Source organism: Halichoeres trimaculatus, unplaced genomic scaffold (assembly GCF_033239565.1).
Source record: "Halichoeres trimaculatus isolate MK-OKI-2021-1 unplaced genomic scaffold, fHalTri1.1 fHalTri1_scaffold_22, whole genome shotgun sequence".
Taxonomy (NCBI): domain Eukaryota; kingdom Metazoa; phylum Chordata; class Actinopteri; order Labriformes; family Labridae; genus Halichoeres; species Halichoeres trimaculatus.
This window is the reverse complement of record NW_027437200.1, coordinates 24,558,656-24,573,086: the sequence shown is the minus strand read 5'-3', so window position 1 is coordinate 24,573,086 and position 14,431 is coordinate 24,558,656. Positions and strand designations below refer to the sequence as shown.

The 14,431-nt window shown below is 44.9% G+C and overlaps 1 protein-coding gene across 1 annotated transcript; it reads left to right on the top strand.

Annotated features, from left to right (window-relative positions):
• The first annotated feature begins 671 nt into the window (after positions 1-671).
• On the top strand, positions 672-6,448 carry LOC141784192 (NLR family CARD domain-containing protein 3-like). Its single transcript, XM_074661934.1, has 8 exons — positions 672-796; positions 999-1,206; positions 1,435-3,235; positions 4,407-4,580; positions 4,850-5,023; positions 5,121-5,294; positions 5,739-5,785; positions 5,910-6,448. The coding sequence occupies exons 1-8, from the start codon at positions 791-793 to the stop codon at positions 6,446-6,448; spliced, it is 3,123 nt and encodes a 1,040-aa protein (XP_074518035.1). The 5' UTR covers positions 672-790.
• Positions 6,449-14,431: the final 7,983 nt, after the last annotated feature.

Here is a 14,431-nt window from a genome sequence, read left to right as displayed (position 1 = left end):
AGGCTATATGAAATGTAGAATGGGTGTCCCCCAAGGTTCTGTATTTGGTCCCTTATAATTTAGTCTATCATCGATGATATCCCACAACAGTTTCATGGAATGTAAAAACAAATGTATGCTGATAACACTGTTCTGTGTACACATGTAAAAATGCCCAGTTAACATCAAAGAAGTTTTCTACTGCCATAGAAAGGATCACAGCTTGATTCCACCAGTCATGCCTCAGCCTTAATAGAAGTAAAACTATAGGTATGGTTTTCTCCAAAACCAGGACATGGTACATGGTCCCTTTATAAATAAATAAAATACATGAATAATAAATAAATTAGACGGACACATTATATTCAAGCTTTACAGATTTCTTTTGATGAAAAGTGAGTCTTTCAAGGTAACTTCCTGTTGTTGTGTGGTAAACCTCTGATCCTGACTGTGCTGGGTCTTTTCTCTGTGAAGGGGGACATGTTTCAGTCTCTGTGTCTCTATCAGGATCCCACAGCAGTAACCAGGACTGGAGGCAGAAAGACCAGGACCCAGCGTGTCTCTGTGTCCTGTGTTTGTAGGAGGATCCAGCAGATAGAGTCCAACACATGATCACAGTGTGTGGTTATTTCATAAACACTCCACCATCTTCTGTTTGTTCCTCAGAGGTCAGAGGTCAGAGGCTCCCATTGGTCGGTCTGCCCAGCAGCAGAGATCAGAGGCTCCCATTGGTCGGTCTGCCCAGCAGCAGAGATCAGAGGCTCCCATTGGTCGGTCTGCCCAGCAGCGTCACACTCAGCTGGACTCCATCATGACGGTGAGCAGACGTACAAACACAGCTCCTCCTGAGCCTCAGAGCACACACTCTTCCTGCTTGGAGCTCTGTGATCTGGTCTCCATGCTGGACTCTGCAGACCAGCAGGCTCTCTGTCCGTCACACAGGATCTGATCTGACCTCAACCAGTTCAACCAGTTCAACCAGTCCAACCAGTCCAACCTGTCATTTTCTTCTCTTCCAGCTGCTCCAGGAGAACATCATCAGCTTCGTAAAGAGCCAGCTGAAGGAGATCCAGAGGACCCTGAGTCCAGATTACCCAGAATGCTTTGAGAGCCAGAGGGAGGATGAGGATGAGGAGCAGAGGAGGAGCAGAGAGGCCTTCCTGAAGATCACTCTGCACTTCCTGAGGAGGATGGAGCAGGAGGAGCTGGCTGACTGTCTGCAGAGCAGTAAGAGGATTTGAACATTGAACATGATGGAAAGAGGAAATGGAGACAACATGGGAGAGGGTTACATTTCAAACTCTGCTCTGAATATGACGCTCACACCTGGATCACATCTATGAGCTGAAGATTTCAGAGAGGAGCCAAATCAAATCCATCCTGATGTCAGAAAGTAGAAACTCAGACTGATTGTAGCTTCACATCATTCATTACATTTCTGTTTCCTTCATCCAGGAACTCCTGCTGCAGCGTGTCAACGTCAGCTCAAATCCAGCCTGAAGGAGAAGTTCCAGTGTGTGTTTGAGGGGATCGCTAAAGCAGGAAACCGGACCCTTCTGAACCAGATCTACACAGAGCTCTACATCACAGAGGGAGGGACTGGACAGGTCAACCAGGAACATGAGGTCAGACAGATTGAAGCAGCATCCAGGACACCAGACGGAGCAGAAACTACCATCAGACAAGAAGAGCTCTTTAAAGGCCCACCTGGACGACAGGGACCAATCAGAAGAGTGCTGACAAAGGGAGTGGCTGGCATCGGGAAAACAGTCTTAACACAGAAGTTCACTCTGGACTGGGCTGAAGACAAAACCAACCAGGACATCCAGTTCACCTTTCCCTTCCCGTTCAGAGAGCTGAATGTGCTGAAAGAGAGAAAGTTCAGCTTGGTGGGACTGGTTCATCACTTCTTTCCTCAAACCAAAGAAGCAGGACTCTGCAGGTTTGAAGACTTCCAGGTCCTGTTCATCTTTGACGGTCTGGATGAGTGTCGACTTCCTCTGGACTTCCACAACAATCGGATCCTGACTGATGGTACAGAGTCCACCTCAGTGGATGTGCTGCTGACAAACCTCATCAGGGGGAACCTGCTTCCCTCTGCTCGCCTCTGGATAACCACACGACCTGCAGCAGCCAATCAGATCCCTCCATGGTGTGTTGACATGGTGACAGAGGTCAGAGGGTTCAGTGACCCTCAGAAGGAGGAGTACTTCAGGAAGAGGTCCAGAGATCAGGAGCAGACCAGCACCATCATCTCCCACATCAAGACCTCCAGAAGCCTCCACATCATGTGCCACATCCCGGTCTTCTGCTGGATCACTGCTACGGTTCTGGAGGATCTGCTGAAGACCAGAGAGGGGGGACAGCTGCCCAGGACCCTGACTCAGATGTACATCCACTTCCTGCTGGTTCAGTCCAAAGTGAAGAGCATCAAGTATGAAGGAGGAGCTGAGACTGATCCAGTCTGGAGTCCAGAGAGCAGGAGGATGATGGAGTCTCTGGGAAAACTGGCTTTTGAGCAGCTGCAGAAAGGAAACCTGATCTTCTATGAATCAGACCTGACAGAGTGTGGCATCAACATCAGAGACGCCTCTTGGTACTCAGGAGTGTTCACACAGATCTTCAGAGAGGAGAGAGGACTGTACCAGGACCAGGTGTTCTGCTTCATCCATCTGAGCGTTCAGGAGTTTCTGGCTGCTCTTCACGTCCATCTGACCTTCACCGAGTCTGGACTCAACCTGATGGAAGAACAAACAACATCCCTGATCCCTGAGACCACCAGAGACCAACCTGAACTGGAACACCTCCATCAGAGTGCTGTGGACCAGGCCTTACAGAGTCCAAACGGACACCTGGACCTGTTCCTGCGCTTCCTCCTGGGTCTGTCTCTGCAGACCAATCAGAGGCTCCTGAGAGGTCTGCTGACACAGACAGGAAGTGACTCACAGACCAATCAGAAAACAGTGGAGTACATGAAGAAGAAGCTCAGTGAGGATGTGTCTGCAGAGAAAAGCATCAACCTGTTCCACTGTCTGAACGAACTGAACGAACGATCTCTAGAGGAGGAGATCCAATGGTACCTGAGATCAGGAGGTCTCTCTAGATACAATCTGTCTCCTGCTCAGTGGTCAGCTCTGGTCTTCATCTTACTGTCCTCAGACAAAGATCTGGACCTGTTTGACCTGAAGGAGTACCGTCCTTCAGAGGAGGCTCTTCTCAGGCTGCTGCCAGTGATCAGAGCTACAAACAAAGCTGTGTGAGTGAACGAGTGACTGAGTGAATGAGTGAATGAGTGACTGAGTGACTGAGTGAATGAGTCACTGAGTTAATGAGTTAATGAGTGACTGAGGGAATGAGTGACTGAGTGAATGAGTGACTGAGTTAATGAGTCACTGAGTGAACGAGTGACTGAGTGATTGAGTGACTGAGTGACTGATTGAATGCGTGAACAAGTAACTGAGTGAATGAGTGACTGAGTGAATGAGTGAATGAGTGAACAAGTGACTGAGTGAATGAGTGACTGAGTGAATGAGTGAACAAGTAACTGAGTGAATGAGTGACTGAGTGAATGAGTGAATGAGTGAACAAGTGACTGAGTGAATGAGTGACTGAGTGAATGAGTGAACAAGTAACTGAGTGAATGAGTGAATGAGTGACTGAGTAAATGAGTGACTGAGTGAATGAGTAAATGAGTGACTGAGTGAACGAGTGACTGAGTGAACGAGTGACTGAGTGACTGAGTGAATGAGTGACTGAGTTAATGAGTGACTGAGTGAATGAGTGACTGAGTGACTGAGTTAATGAGTGAATGAGTGACTGAGTGAATGAGTGACTGAGTGACTGAGTGAATGAGTGACTGAGTGAACGAGTGACTGAGTGAACGAGTGACTGAGTGACTGAGTGAATGAGTGACTGAGTTAATGAGTGACTGAGTGAATGAGTGACTGAGTGACTGAGTTAATGAGTGAATGAGTAACTGAGTGAACCAGTGACTGAGTGAATGAGTGAATGAGTGAACAAGTGACTGAGTGAATGAGTGACTGAGTGAATGAGTGACTGAGTGAACAAGTAACTGAGTGAATGAGTGACTGAGTGAATGAGTGAATGAGTGAACAAGTGACTGAGTGAATGAGTGACTGAGTAAATGAGTGACTGAGTGAATGAGTGACTGAGTGAATGAGTGACTGAGTGACTGAGTGACTGAGTTAATGAGTCACTGAGTTAATGAGTTAATGAGTTAATGAGTGACTGAGTTAATGAGTTAATGAGTGAATGAGTTAATGAGTTAATGAGTGACTGAGGGAATGAGTGACTGAGTGAATGAGTGACTGAGTGAATGAGTGACTGAGTGAGAGATCTGAACCAGGATAATTTCTGTTCATGACCCTGAAACCATCTGTTTGTTCTCTTTCCATGATCTCCTTCAGGCTGAGTGGATATAACCTGTCAGAGAGAAGCTGGGAAGCTCTGTCCTCAGTCCTCAGCTCACAGTCCTCCAGGCTCAGAGTCCTGGACCTGAGTCACAACAACCTGCAGGATTCAGGAGTCCAGACTCTGTGTGCTGGACTGAAGAGTCCACACTGCAAACTGGAGACTCTCAGGTCAGGATGAAAGTGAAGTTAAACTCTTACTGTCAGTGAGTTTAAGAGACATCAAGACACAAAGTCTGACATGACTCTGAAGCTCCTCAAACGATCAGAGAGGAAAGGTCCAGAAAGTCACACATTCAGTCAATCTTTACTAAAGTTGTCTAAAACTAAAAATCAGACGAGTAGGACACAGAAATGATCATGGACTGATGAATAAAAACAGGCATGGCTTTCAATCTTTAGTCAAACAACAGATGAAGAAAATGTTCATGTCTTCAAAGGTTTCATGGATGTGACCTGTCAGAGAGAAGCTGTGAAGCTCTGTCCTCAGTCCTCAGCTCACAGTCCTCCAGGCTCAGAGACCTGGACCTGGGTAACAACGACCTGCAGGATTCAGGAGTCCAGACTCTGTGTGCTGGACTGAAGAGTCCACACTGCAAACTGGAGACTCTCAGGTCAGGTCTTTGGCTCATCCTGCTTAAGGTCAGAGATAAAGAAATGGTGATAATCAGTGGACTTTTTCTCATGGCCTGATTCTTTTTCTAACCTCAGACTGTCAGGATGTCTGATCACACAGAGAGGCTGTGCTTCTCTGGCCTCAGCTCTGAGCTCCAACCCCTCACACCTGAGAGAGCTGGACCTGAGCTACAACCATCCAGGAGACTCAGGAGTGGAGCAGCTTTCTGCTGGACTTGAGGATCCCCTCTGCAGACTGGACACACTGAGGTAAAACCAGACGAGCAGAGCTCAGAGACTGAATGTGTTTGGTTCTTTTCAGAGCAGTGATTGGAGCTGGATCAGGAAACACACAGAGCAGCAGAGGAGCATCAGAGCGACTACTTTAAAGAGACAGATCAGAGGTAGAGCAGGGTTTGTCCTTCCTCATTTCAAAGAGGACATGAGAAGCAGAACGTGGACTTTATGGATCCAGAGAGCAACAGGCAGCCTTTGCTTTTGGACTCTTTGTCCTCTTCTTCTTCTTCTCCTCCTCTTCCTCCAGGATCTCCACGCTGTCAGAAAAAGGCACAGAGTGATGGAGACAGTTGGCTCAGAGGAGTTTCAGCCTGTTTCTCTGTCACAGGGACAAACTGAGGATCACTGCTTCATGTTGAGCAGCAGTTAGGACTGGTGTTGGACAGAAAATCACTCTGACTGTGTTTCTTCCTCCAGGGTGGACCACGGTGGACCGCGGTGGTTAAAACCTGGTCTGAAGAAGTGTAAGTGTGGAATCACTTTGACTCCTGATGAGCAAACAGCAGACTGTCAGCTAACAAAGAATGAAGCCTTCAGGTGTGTCTGATGATAAACTGCTGCTGTGTTGTGTCTTTTTCTCTCCATCAGATTTCTGTGAACTCACTCTGGACCCAAACACAGCTCACAGAGAGCTCAGACTGTCTGACAACAACAGGAAGGTGACACGTGTGGAGGAGGATCAGTCATATCCTGATCATCCAGACAGATTTGACTCCTGGGAACAGCTGCTGTGTAGAGATGGTCTGACTGGGCGCTGTTACTGGGAGGTGAAGAGGGAAGGAAGGGTTGATATATCAGTGAGTTACAGAGGAATCAGAAGGAAAGGAGACAGTGGTGACTGTGGGTTTGGATCTAATGATCAGTCCTGGAGTCTGATCTGCTCTGATGAAGGTTACGATGTCTGGCACAACAAGAGACTAACACTCCTCCCTGTCTCCTCATCCTCTGACTCTGGCAGAGTAGCAGTGTATGTGGACTGTCCTGCTGGCTCTGTGTCCTTCTACAGCGTCTCCTCTGACTCACTGATCCACCTCCACACCTTCAGAACCACATTCACTGAACCTCTCTGTCCTGGGTTTGGGTTAAGGTGTCCTGGTTCCTCAGTGAGTGTGTGTGTTCCTCAGTGAGTGTGTATTCCTCAGTGTGTGTGTGTGTGTGTGTGTGTGTGTTCCTCAGTGAGTGTGTGTGCCTCAATGAGTGTGTGTGTTCCTCAGTCAGTGTGTGTGTTCCTCAGTGAGTGTGTGTGTGTGTGTGTGTGTGTGTGTGTGTTCCTCAGTGAGTGTGTGTCCCTCAGTGAGTGTGTGTGTCCCTCAGTGAGTGTGTTTTCCTCAGTAAGTGTGTGTTTCTCAGTAAGTGTGTGTGTTCCTCAGTGAGTGTGTGTTCCTCAGTGAGTGTGTGTGTTTCTCAGTCAGTGTGTGAGTTCCTCAGTGAGTGTGTGTGTTCTTCAGTGAGTGTGTGTGTTCCTCAGTGAGTGTGTGTTCCTCAGTGAGTGTGTTCCTCAGTGAGTGTGTGTTGCTCAGTGAGTGTGTGTGTTCCTCAGTTGGTGTGTTACTCAGTGAGTGTGTGTGTTCCTCAGTTAGTGTGTTACTCAGTGAGTGTGTCTGTTCCACAGTGAGTGTGTGTGCCTCAGTGAGTGTGTGTTCTTCAGTGAGTGTGTGTGTTCTTCAGTGAGTGTGTGTGTTCCTCATTGAGTGTGTGTGTTCCTCAATGAGTGTGTGTGTTTTTCTCGCAGGGAACACTGTGGAAAAGAGACCCTCAGAGGCACAGGCTGTCTGTGCTCCACATGGCATGGACCGGCTATTTGTGCATAGAAATTTGTCCAGGTAATGCCACATGAAGCACAGACAGCCAGTCCATGCCATGTAAAGCACAGATAGCCAGTCCATGCAATGTGTAGTGCAGACATCCAGTATGTGCCCTTTGGAGCTTAGACAGCTGCGTGGTGCAAAGACAGCCAGTCTGTGCCATGTTAAGCACAGCCAGCCTATCCATGCCATGTGTAGCACAGACACCCAGTATGTGCCCTTTGGAGCATAGACAGCCGTGTGGTGCAAAGACAGCCAGTCTGTGCCATGTTAAGCACATAAAGTAAAAACATTTAGCTGTTAAGTAAACTTATCAAGTAGAGATCAAGTAACTAATGGCTGTTAATAAACTTTCACACCTTTTTTTAGTGCGATAAGTTTCCCAGATTGTTTTAAGTGAGCTCAACCTCTCACATTTTACAGTGTAGACCTGGCAGGAAGTGAGCCTAGCACTGACAGGCCTCTGGTTTCAGGATGGTGGAGCTTTCACTGAGCCTTCCTGATCTTTCTCCGTCGACCATGATTGGGTCGTCAGGGAAACCAGGGGCTGTGGATGGTGTCACTTGTTGCTCATCAAACCGTGTTGGCTCCTGTCTTCCTTGTCACGGTGGAAGTGGTTTAAGTTTTTGGAAAAGTTTAAATCTTGCTCAGTTAAAAACAGAAAGGGCTGCGATGAAGAGTTGCTGCTGAGATAAACACGTACTGGCTGCAGCAGATCAAGCAGACACGCTGCGCTCGGATGGAGACGGTTAAAAGTGGATGTTGCCACGGGCCACGGAGTGACGGATCTGGAGTGGGTGTTTTTGGACTAGAAGGGAGAGAAAGAGGACTGTGCTAATCGTGAGGCCACCTGCTGTGACGGCTTTGTTCATCAAGCGGAGCCGCCAAAGAGCGGCTTGTAAAAATAAACCGGGATGTAGGAGTCACAGAAGGGGCGGCGTGTCATCTCTGGTGTCATCTGGATGAAGTTTACTCTGTGTGTGTTGGCGTGTGATGTGAAGCTCCTGCTTCTTACTGATTAGGAAAACGTCTAAAAGAAGAAACGACGCCTCTCTCTGAACTCCAGGAGCAGAGCAGACCGTCTGGATGGAGTCATGGAGCAGGCGTCAGAGGAGCTGCACAGAAATGATCCGTTTCCACATGGAGAGGGAGAGGCTTTGTTTTTTCTGAAGGAGAAGAGCCACGCTGAGTGATTCAGGCTCAGAACACTTCCAGAGTCCAGGGTAGGAGGTATCGTTTCCTGCTAAGATGGAGACGATAGGTTCCTTGTGGTTGTTTTGAAGTTGTGTAATGGTGGCCAACGTGACTTCTGTTTTTGCAACGCGTCAGTCATCCCTGTCCTTCGTACATCCCCTCAGAGCTTTCTGCACCAGAGTCTTTGTCCAGAGCATCCTCTAATGATCAAACCAGACTTCCAAGATTACAGTTTTTCAAAGAGTGATATCTGGAATGACCCAGGACAACCGTTTTTACATTTTACTGTAATCAATAAAACACAATGATTTATTTTTTCTTTTGAAATTTTAAATATTTTTGTCATGATCAAACACAATAAATAAATGTATATAAATATATGTATGTATAATTGTTTGTTTTTTTTTTGTTAGAACTTTTCACGTAAGATTTTCTTCATAATGAAACAAGATTTTTCTCATCAACAAAAAAAATCTGTCTGATAAAAAAAAGAAAAAAGTTAAAAAATATGATAATAATAAAAAAAATGCATAAATAGGGGGGGGAGGGGGGTCTGTCTTATAACCCAGATTGTCTTAAATGTTGGATCAATATGCTCACTTCTTTTTTATGTAACATTGTTTTCTATATCTTTGAATTTGAAGAATAAAGAGAGTTTTATTTGTGGTAGTTTAATATAAATCTCAAAGCTAATCGTTTTAATTTCAGAATGAGAAATTTGATTCGGGACCACGCTTTTCAAACAGTGACGTTTTCTCCCGGAGGCCAAGGGAAGCCATGCTTCCTCTCTTTTTTTAGACTGTAGCTGTGATTTAATGAAAATTTTCCTTTTTCTCAAAAAAAATCTCCACACCACGCCACTGTTTTCAAACTGAATATAATCCTTCAGATTCACTTCCTACTGGCACAGATCTCAGCCCGTTGCTCACACGTCCACTGAATGCCTGTTACGGCTGAATCACAGTTTCAGGAACCAAAGCAGACATCTTTTCTTCTTTCTGACTTCAGATTCCTCCTCCTGTATCTCTTCTCCTTTGTCCTCCCTCTCATCCACGTCTTCTTCTTCTCTTCCTTTGAGGACGTTTTGCTCTCAGGCTTTGAACCCACCGGCCTCATTAGAGACGAACAAGAAGGCGAATAAACGGTTGTAAACAGAGGCTGCCATGAAGGCCAAGTGGATGGATTTGCTTATTGAAGAGGTATTTGAATTTCATTTGCACGGCGCTGAGTGTTCCTTACTTTCCGAAGGCTCATTCATCAAATTTAAGTGAGCGCACGTGCCGTGCAGCCGGTCTGCGACGGCGTGAATAAAGAGCAGGAAGCTCAGCCTGGGCTTTCTTAAGGAACAGCAGTTTTTCTTTTTGGTCCTGGAGAAGCAGCCGCATGGCGTCCGTGCTCTTTCCTGTCGTTTCCTAACCTCCGCTGTGTGGTGAAACAGCCACGCGTTGGACGGTCTGTTCTCGTTAATTTGAATATTTAACCCATCTCTGCTCTGTGTTTGGAGAAAAGTGCTCTGTGATGATCACTTCGTCCGTTTGGGTTTGAAATGACGATGAAAGACGCGTCTCAGGAAAAGGGTTTGATGGACTGGGAGCGTGAACGTGTGTGTGTGTGTGTGTGTGTGGTGTGTTTCCTCGGGCGTGTTTCCAGTGTTTGAAGATGGAATTGATGTCAGTAAAGAACGTGTTTGCTTCTCGCTCTGAAAATGAAATGAGGCTGTTAAAGAGGACGAGAGCGTGAAGGGAGGGAACATCACTTTGAAGAAATGTCTTTAGAAAGAGGTTAATTTGTTTTCATGAAAAGTGGAGACACTGACCAGTTCAACCTCCCACACACTCAGCCTTTCATTCTGTTTTTTAATTGGCTCCATTTTGTCGAATCAGTCTCTCTTTTAATGTCAAAGTCCAAATTTTCAAACTGAGACGTGTCCAAATGTTTGAGTCATGGTTTGACACCTCATTAGCCGCAGCGGAGCGGCTCAGGAATCTTAGAGTCAGAGATTAAAGACAGTTTTTAATCACTCAGGTTAGTGTGAGCGGCTGAAACCACTTCAGCTGTGAGGAGAAAGACGGGACAGGAGAAAGACGGGACAGAAGAAAGACGGGAGAGGAAAAAGACGGGACAGGAGAAAGACGGGACAGGACAAAGACGTGAGAGGAGAAACACAAGGCCTCCAGCAAAGAAAAGAGGACCATGAACCACCAGGGGACCTTGGAAAACAGTTTTTTCCATTACTGGGGGCGGTTTTCTCTCTGCTTGACTCCAACAAAGTGTTAATCTCACTCAGAAACCAGTGGGTGAGGAAGACTTCATGTGCTTCGTATGCTGAGCCGACTAAAGGTATGAAGAGGTCGTGTTTCACAGACGTGAAGGACTGAGATGTCACTGAGAGACACAATAACTTCGCTAACTATGAGAGCATTAGCTCTGATCTTCAGTCGTCTATTGTCGAACTCATCCTCCAGCAGTGTGAGACTAAAGCTCATACAACTTCAGGTGCTTCACAGGCTTCATTACAGGTGAGCTTTCCAGGTTTTATCCAAACAGGATGGAGAACAGATGTGATAGACTCATACGTTCTGGTCAGAATGGTAACTGGCAGCGTAAAACCAAAATTAGAAAGTTTGAGACACTTTTTAACAACTTTACATTTTACTGGATATTTTGAAAATTAGAAAAAGAAAAAAAAACTAAAAATGACAGATCACTTTAATGAGTCTGATCAGGAACTGATTAAACCTGAGGGGTCAGTCAGTTTGTGGAAATACAATGTGAGTTTGTGAGTTGTAAGTGAGCTTGTGAATTAATTGAAGACTTAATAAAAAAAATAAAAATTAAAACTTTTATGGTGATTTTTTTTTTCTGGTTTGTGGGAGCCACTTAAAATTATAATTTATATGAGTAAAAAAAAAAAAAATATATATATATATATATATATATATATATATATATATATATATATATATATATATATATATATATATATATATATATATATAAGTGTGTGTGTGTGTGTGAATGTGTCTGAATTGATTAAACAAAATCAAAACTTTTTTGTATTTTTTTCTCGTTTGTGGGAGCCACTTAAAATTATAATTCATAAATTCATATATATATATATATATATATATATATATATATATATATATATATATATATATATATATACATGAAAAAAATGTTTATTTATAAGCAAATGTTTATATATATATATATATATATATATATATATATATATATATATATATATATATATATATATATATATATACATGAAAAAAATGTTTATTTATAAGCAAATGTTTATATATATATATATATATATATATATATATATATATATATATATATATATATATATATACACATGTTCTTTCTCATTTAAATGGAATGAGAAAGAACACTGTACCAAAAAAAGAGGGACAAACTGGCAGCCACTTCCACTGAACTTGAAAAAAAAAAATCATTGGCAGCTCCCTCTTTTGGCTGGCAGAGGTACTGGTCAGGCTAGTTACTGCTCAAAATATGACTTAAAAAAATCGTTTCTTTTCTTTCTTGCTCTTTTTTTTCCAAAGTTAAATCCTTTTTCAGTGGGTTTGGCCCCTTACAAGCTGGATGGGGGAAAAAAGTTGAAATGGATAAATCCTAAAAACTGATAGACACATAATGGGCATTTTTTAGAATAAACGGCTCCTGATGCAGTCTGTAGTCCATAGTCTGGAGTTGAACCCAGAACAGTCGTTCTTCATCTGTCTGTGCTGTTAGCTGCCTGCTGTTAGCAGCCTCCCGTTAGCATGCTCATGGTTTTCTCACATGCCACATTCACTGAGCGTGGTCAATCCCAGCTCCAGCAATTAAACTCTACGTCTGCTTCAGAGGGAACGGTCCTTAAACCAATCAATAAACCAGACAAATGTGCTGGTGTTTGTTGTTTCAGGGTTGTAAATGACTTTTTGATTTTCTGGCTGACGTCGATAGAGAAAGAAAAGGGTAGATCCATCCCTGTTAAGAAGTGATGAGACGTGAACGCGCCTGGAATGACTGCCGAGGTGAGAAAAAGCTCAGGAATGAGCAGCTTTTGTTCAGACCCAGTCGATTCACAGGCTTTAGAAATGTGGCGTCTGACGTTGTCCTTTGAATGGTTTGTTTCTGCGTCAGAGATTCTTCATCTGTGCTCGGCCGTAAACCCTCTGTCAGTCCGTGTTTTAAATGATTAGAGATGCTGCAGAATGAGAGCTCCCCTCCACAGCGTGACGGGTGAAGGAAGTTGATCCTACGTGGCTTGTTCTCCAGGTGAAATGTGTTTTGGGAGCAGGTGGTCGAATGGATGGTGTAGGTTGACGCCTGGGGCAGAAAGCCTCCATGTCAGAACGTGTCAAACACAGCGCAGGCAGTGTGTGTGTGTGTGTTTATTGATCTCCTGCTAAATAAAAAGTTGTGTGCTTCCTGGACTGTGGAGATAATCTCCGTCAGCTGTGAGCCCGTCAAAACCTAAATGGGTTTTTCAAACCGGAGGTCGATTTTCTGATGCAAATGGTCAGTTCGGTGTCGGATCGCGTTTCAGAAATGATTCTCATCAGAGCGCTGCTTGTCGGTTATTGAGCTTGTGTCAGGGGTGGAGGAGATGTGGGAAGAGCAACATGATGTAAAAACAAGTCGAGAGATCCATTTCTTTTTATCGACGGATGAGAGTCGGTGAGAAAACACAAACCTGAGGAGTTAACCCCAGACAGAGAGCAGAAGAGACGCTCAGAAACACCGCTCTATGTGTAGCGAACAGGAAACGAATTCATGTTTAGTTCATGTAGAAGTCACAGTCAGTTGTTGGGATATCGATAACACTCTTTACTTTGAGTTTTCAAAGATTGTATCCCCATGCCAACACAAGACTGACTGAAAACTCTGGAGAAAACAGCTGCATCAGTTCTGCCTCTCGTCTGAGTTGTTAACTTTTTAATTAAACTCTTCAGAAGAACATTGTGCGTCTTCACAGGCTCTAACAAAGAGGTGAGAACACAAACAAACCAAGAGACAGTTGTGACCTTGCTGCGGAGCCGTGTCGTCTTTTGAGCATCGGCCCAGGCTTCACAATCACTCAGTGAATGCTTCCTCTCAATGCCGACGTCTTCTGAAGGTCGGCTGCACATTATCTCTAGGTTTAGAAAACACATGAGAGCACAGGCGTAAAGACGCTCAGGCTGACAAGGAAAGAGAAATACTACGTTGGAGGTGAGGTTTGTCATGTCGAACTGGGGCCTGTACATTTTGTCTTCAACTGAAGCTTTTTCAAAGGAAGTATGATACACCTTCATTCATTGTTACAGCAGGTAAAAGTCTTCAGAAGGGGGTCCATCAGAGACCACAGGTTGGCCAACATCCCCCTGTCAGCCTCCACCTCCACAGGGTCCAGGACTGGGGTGGCCCTCTTCACCAGTCTGCGCTGTCTTGCCCTCCTTTGCAAAGATGACCCCTCCAATGTTGCATTGGTGTCTGGTCTTAGCTCAGTTAGCCATGACGCTAGCATGATGCTACTTTGCTTGTATTCCCTCTAGTGCTGGTTCAGTAATCAGTCCTACTGGAGCAGATTTTATATTTCGCACAACTGTGGTCAATAAAGTCTCTTCTTAGCTCGCACTCACAGCAGTGCCAGCAAACTGTCCCTGCCCCTTTCTCCTCAGCTTGTGGGGAACATCTGGCCTAGCACCCGTCATCATATCTCTGCCTTGTATCCTGCTCACAGCAGGTGAAATCCTTCAATGTGGCGTTTGTGTCCAATATTAGCTCCATTAGCAATGTCTGTGAATAGCATAATGCTACTCTGCCCTCTGTTATTTCCTTTGCGGCTAGGTTAGCACGGCTAGCTCATCCATCTTATTGGAGATAGATCTTATATTCTCATGAAACCATGGATGAAATACAAGTCGACGTCATTTCTTCTTAGTTCTCACCGCAGCAGCAGCATGTCGTCCTCGCCTCCTCCTGCTCAGCTCATAGAGAACATCAGGCCTAGCACCAGTTAGCACTAACAGAGGCTGCTTAAGCATGGGTCAGTCAGGGCTCAGAGAGGCAAATCAGGCTTGATTTGACCCTTCTGGGGCAGATATCAATCTG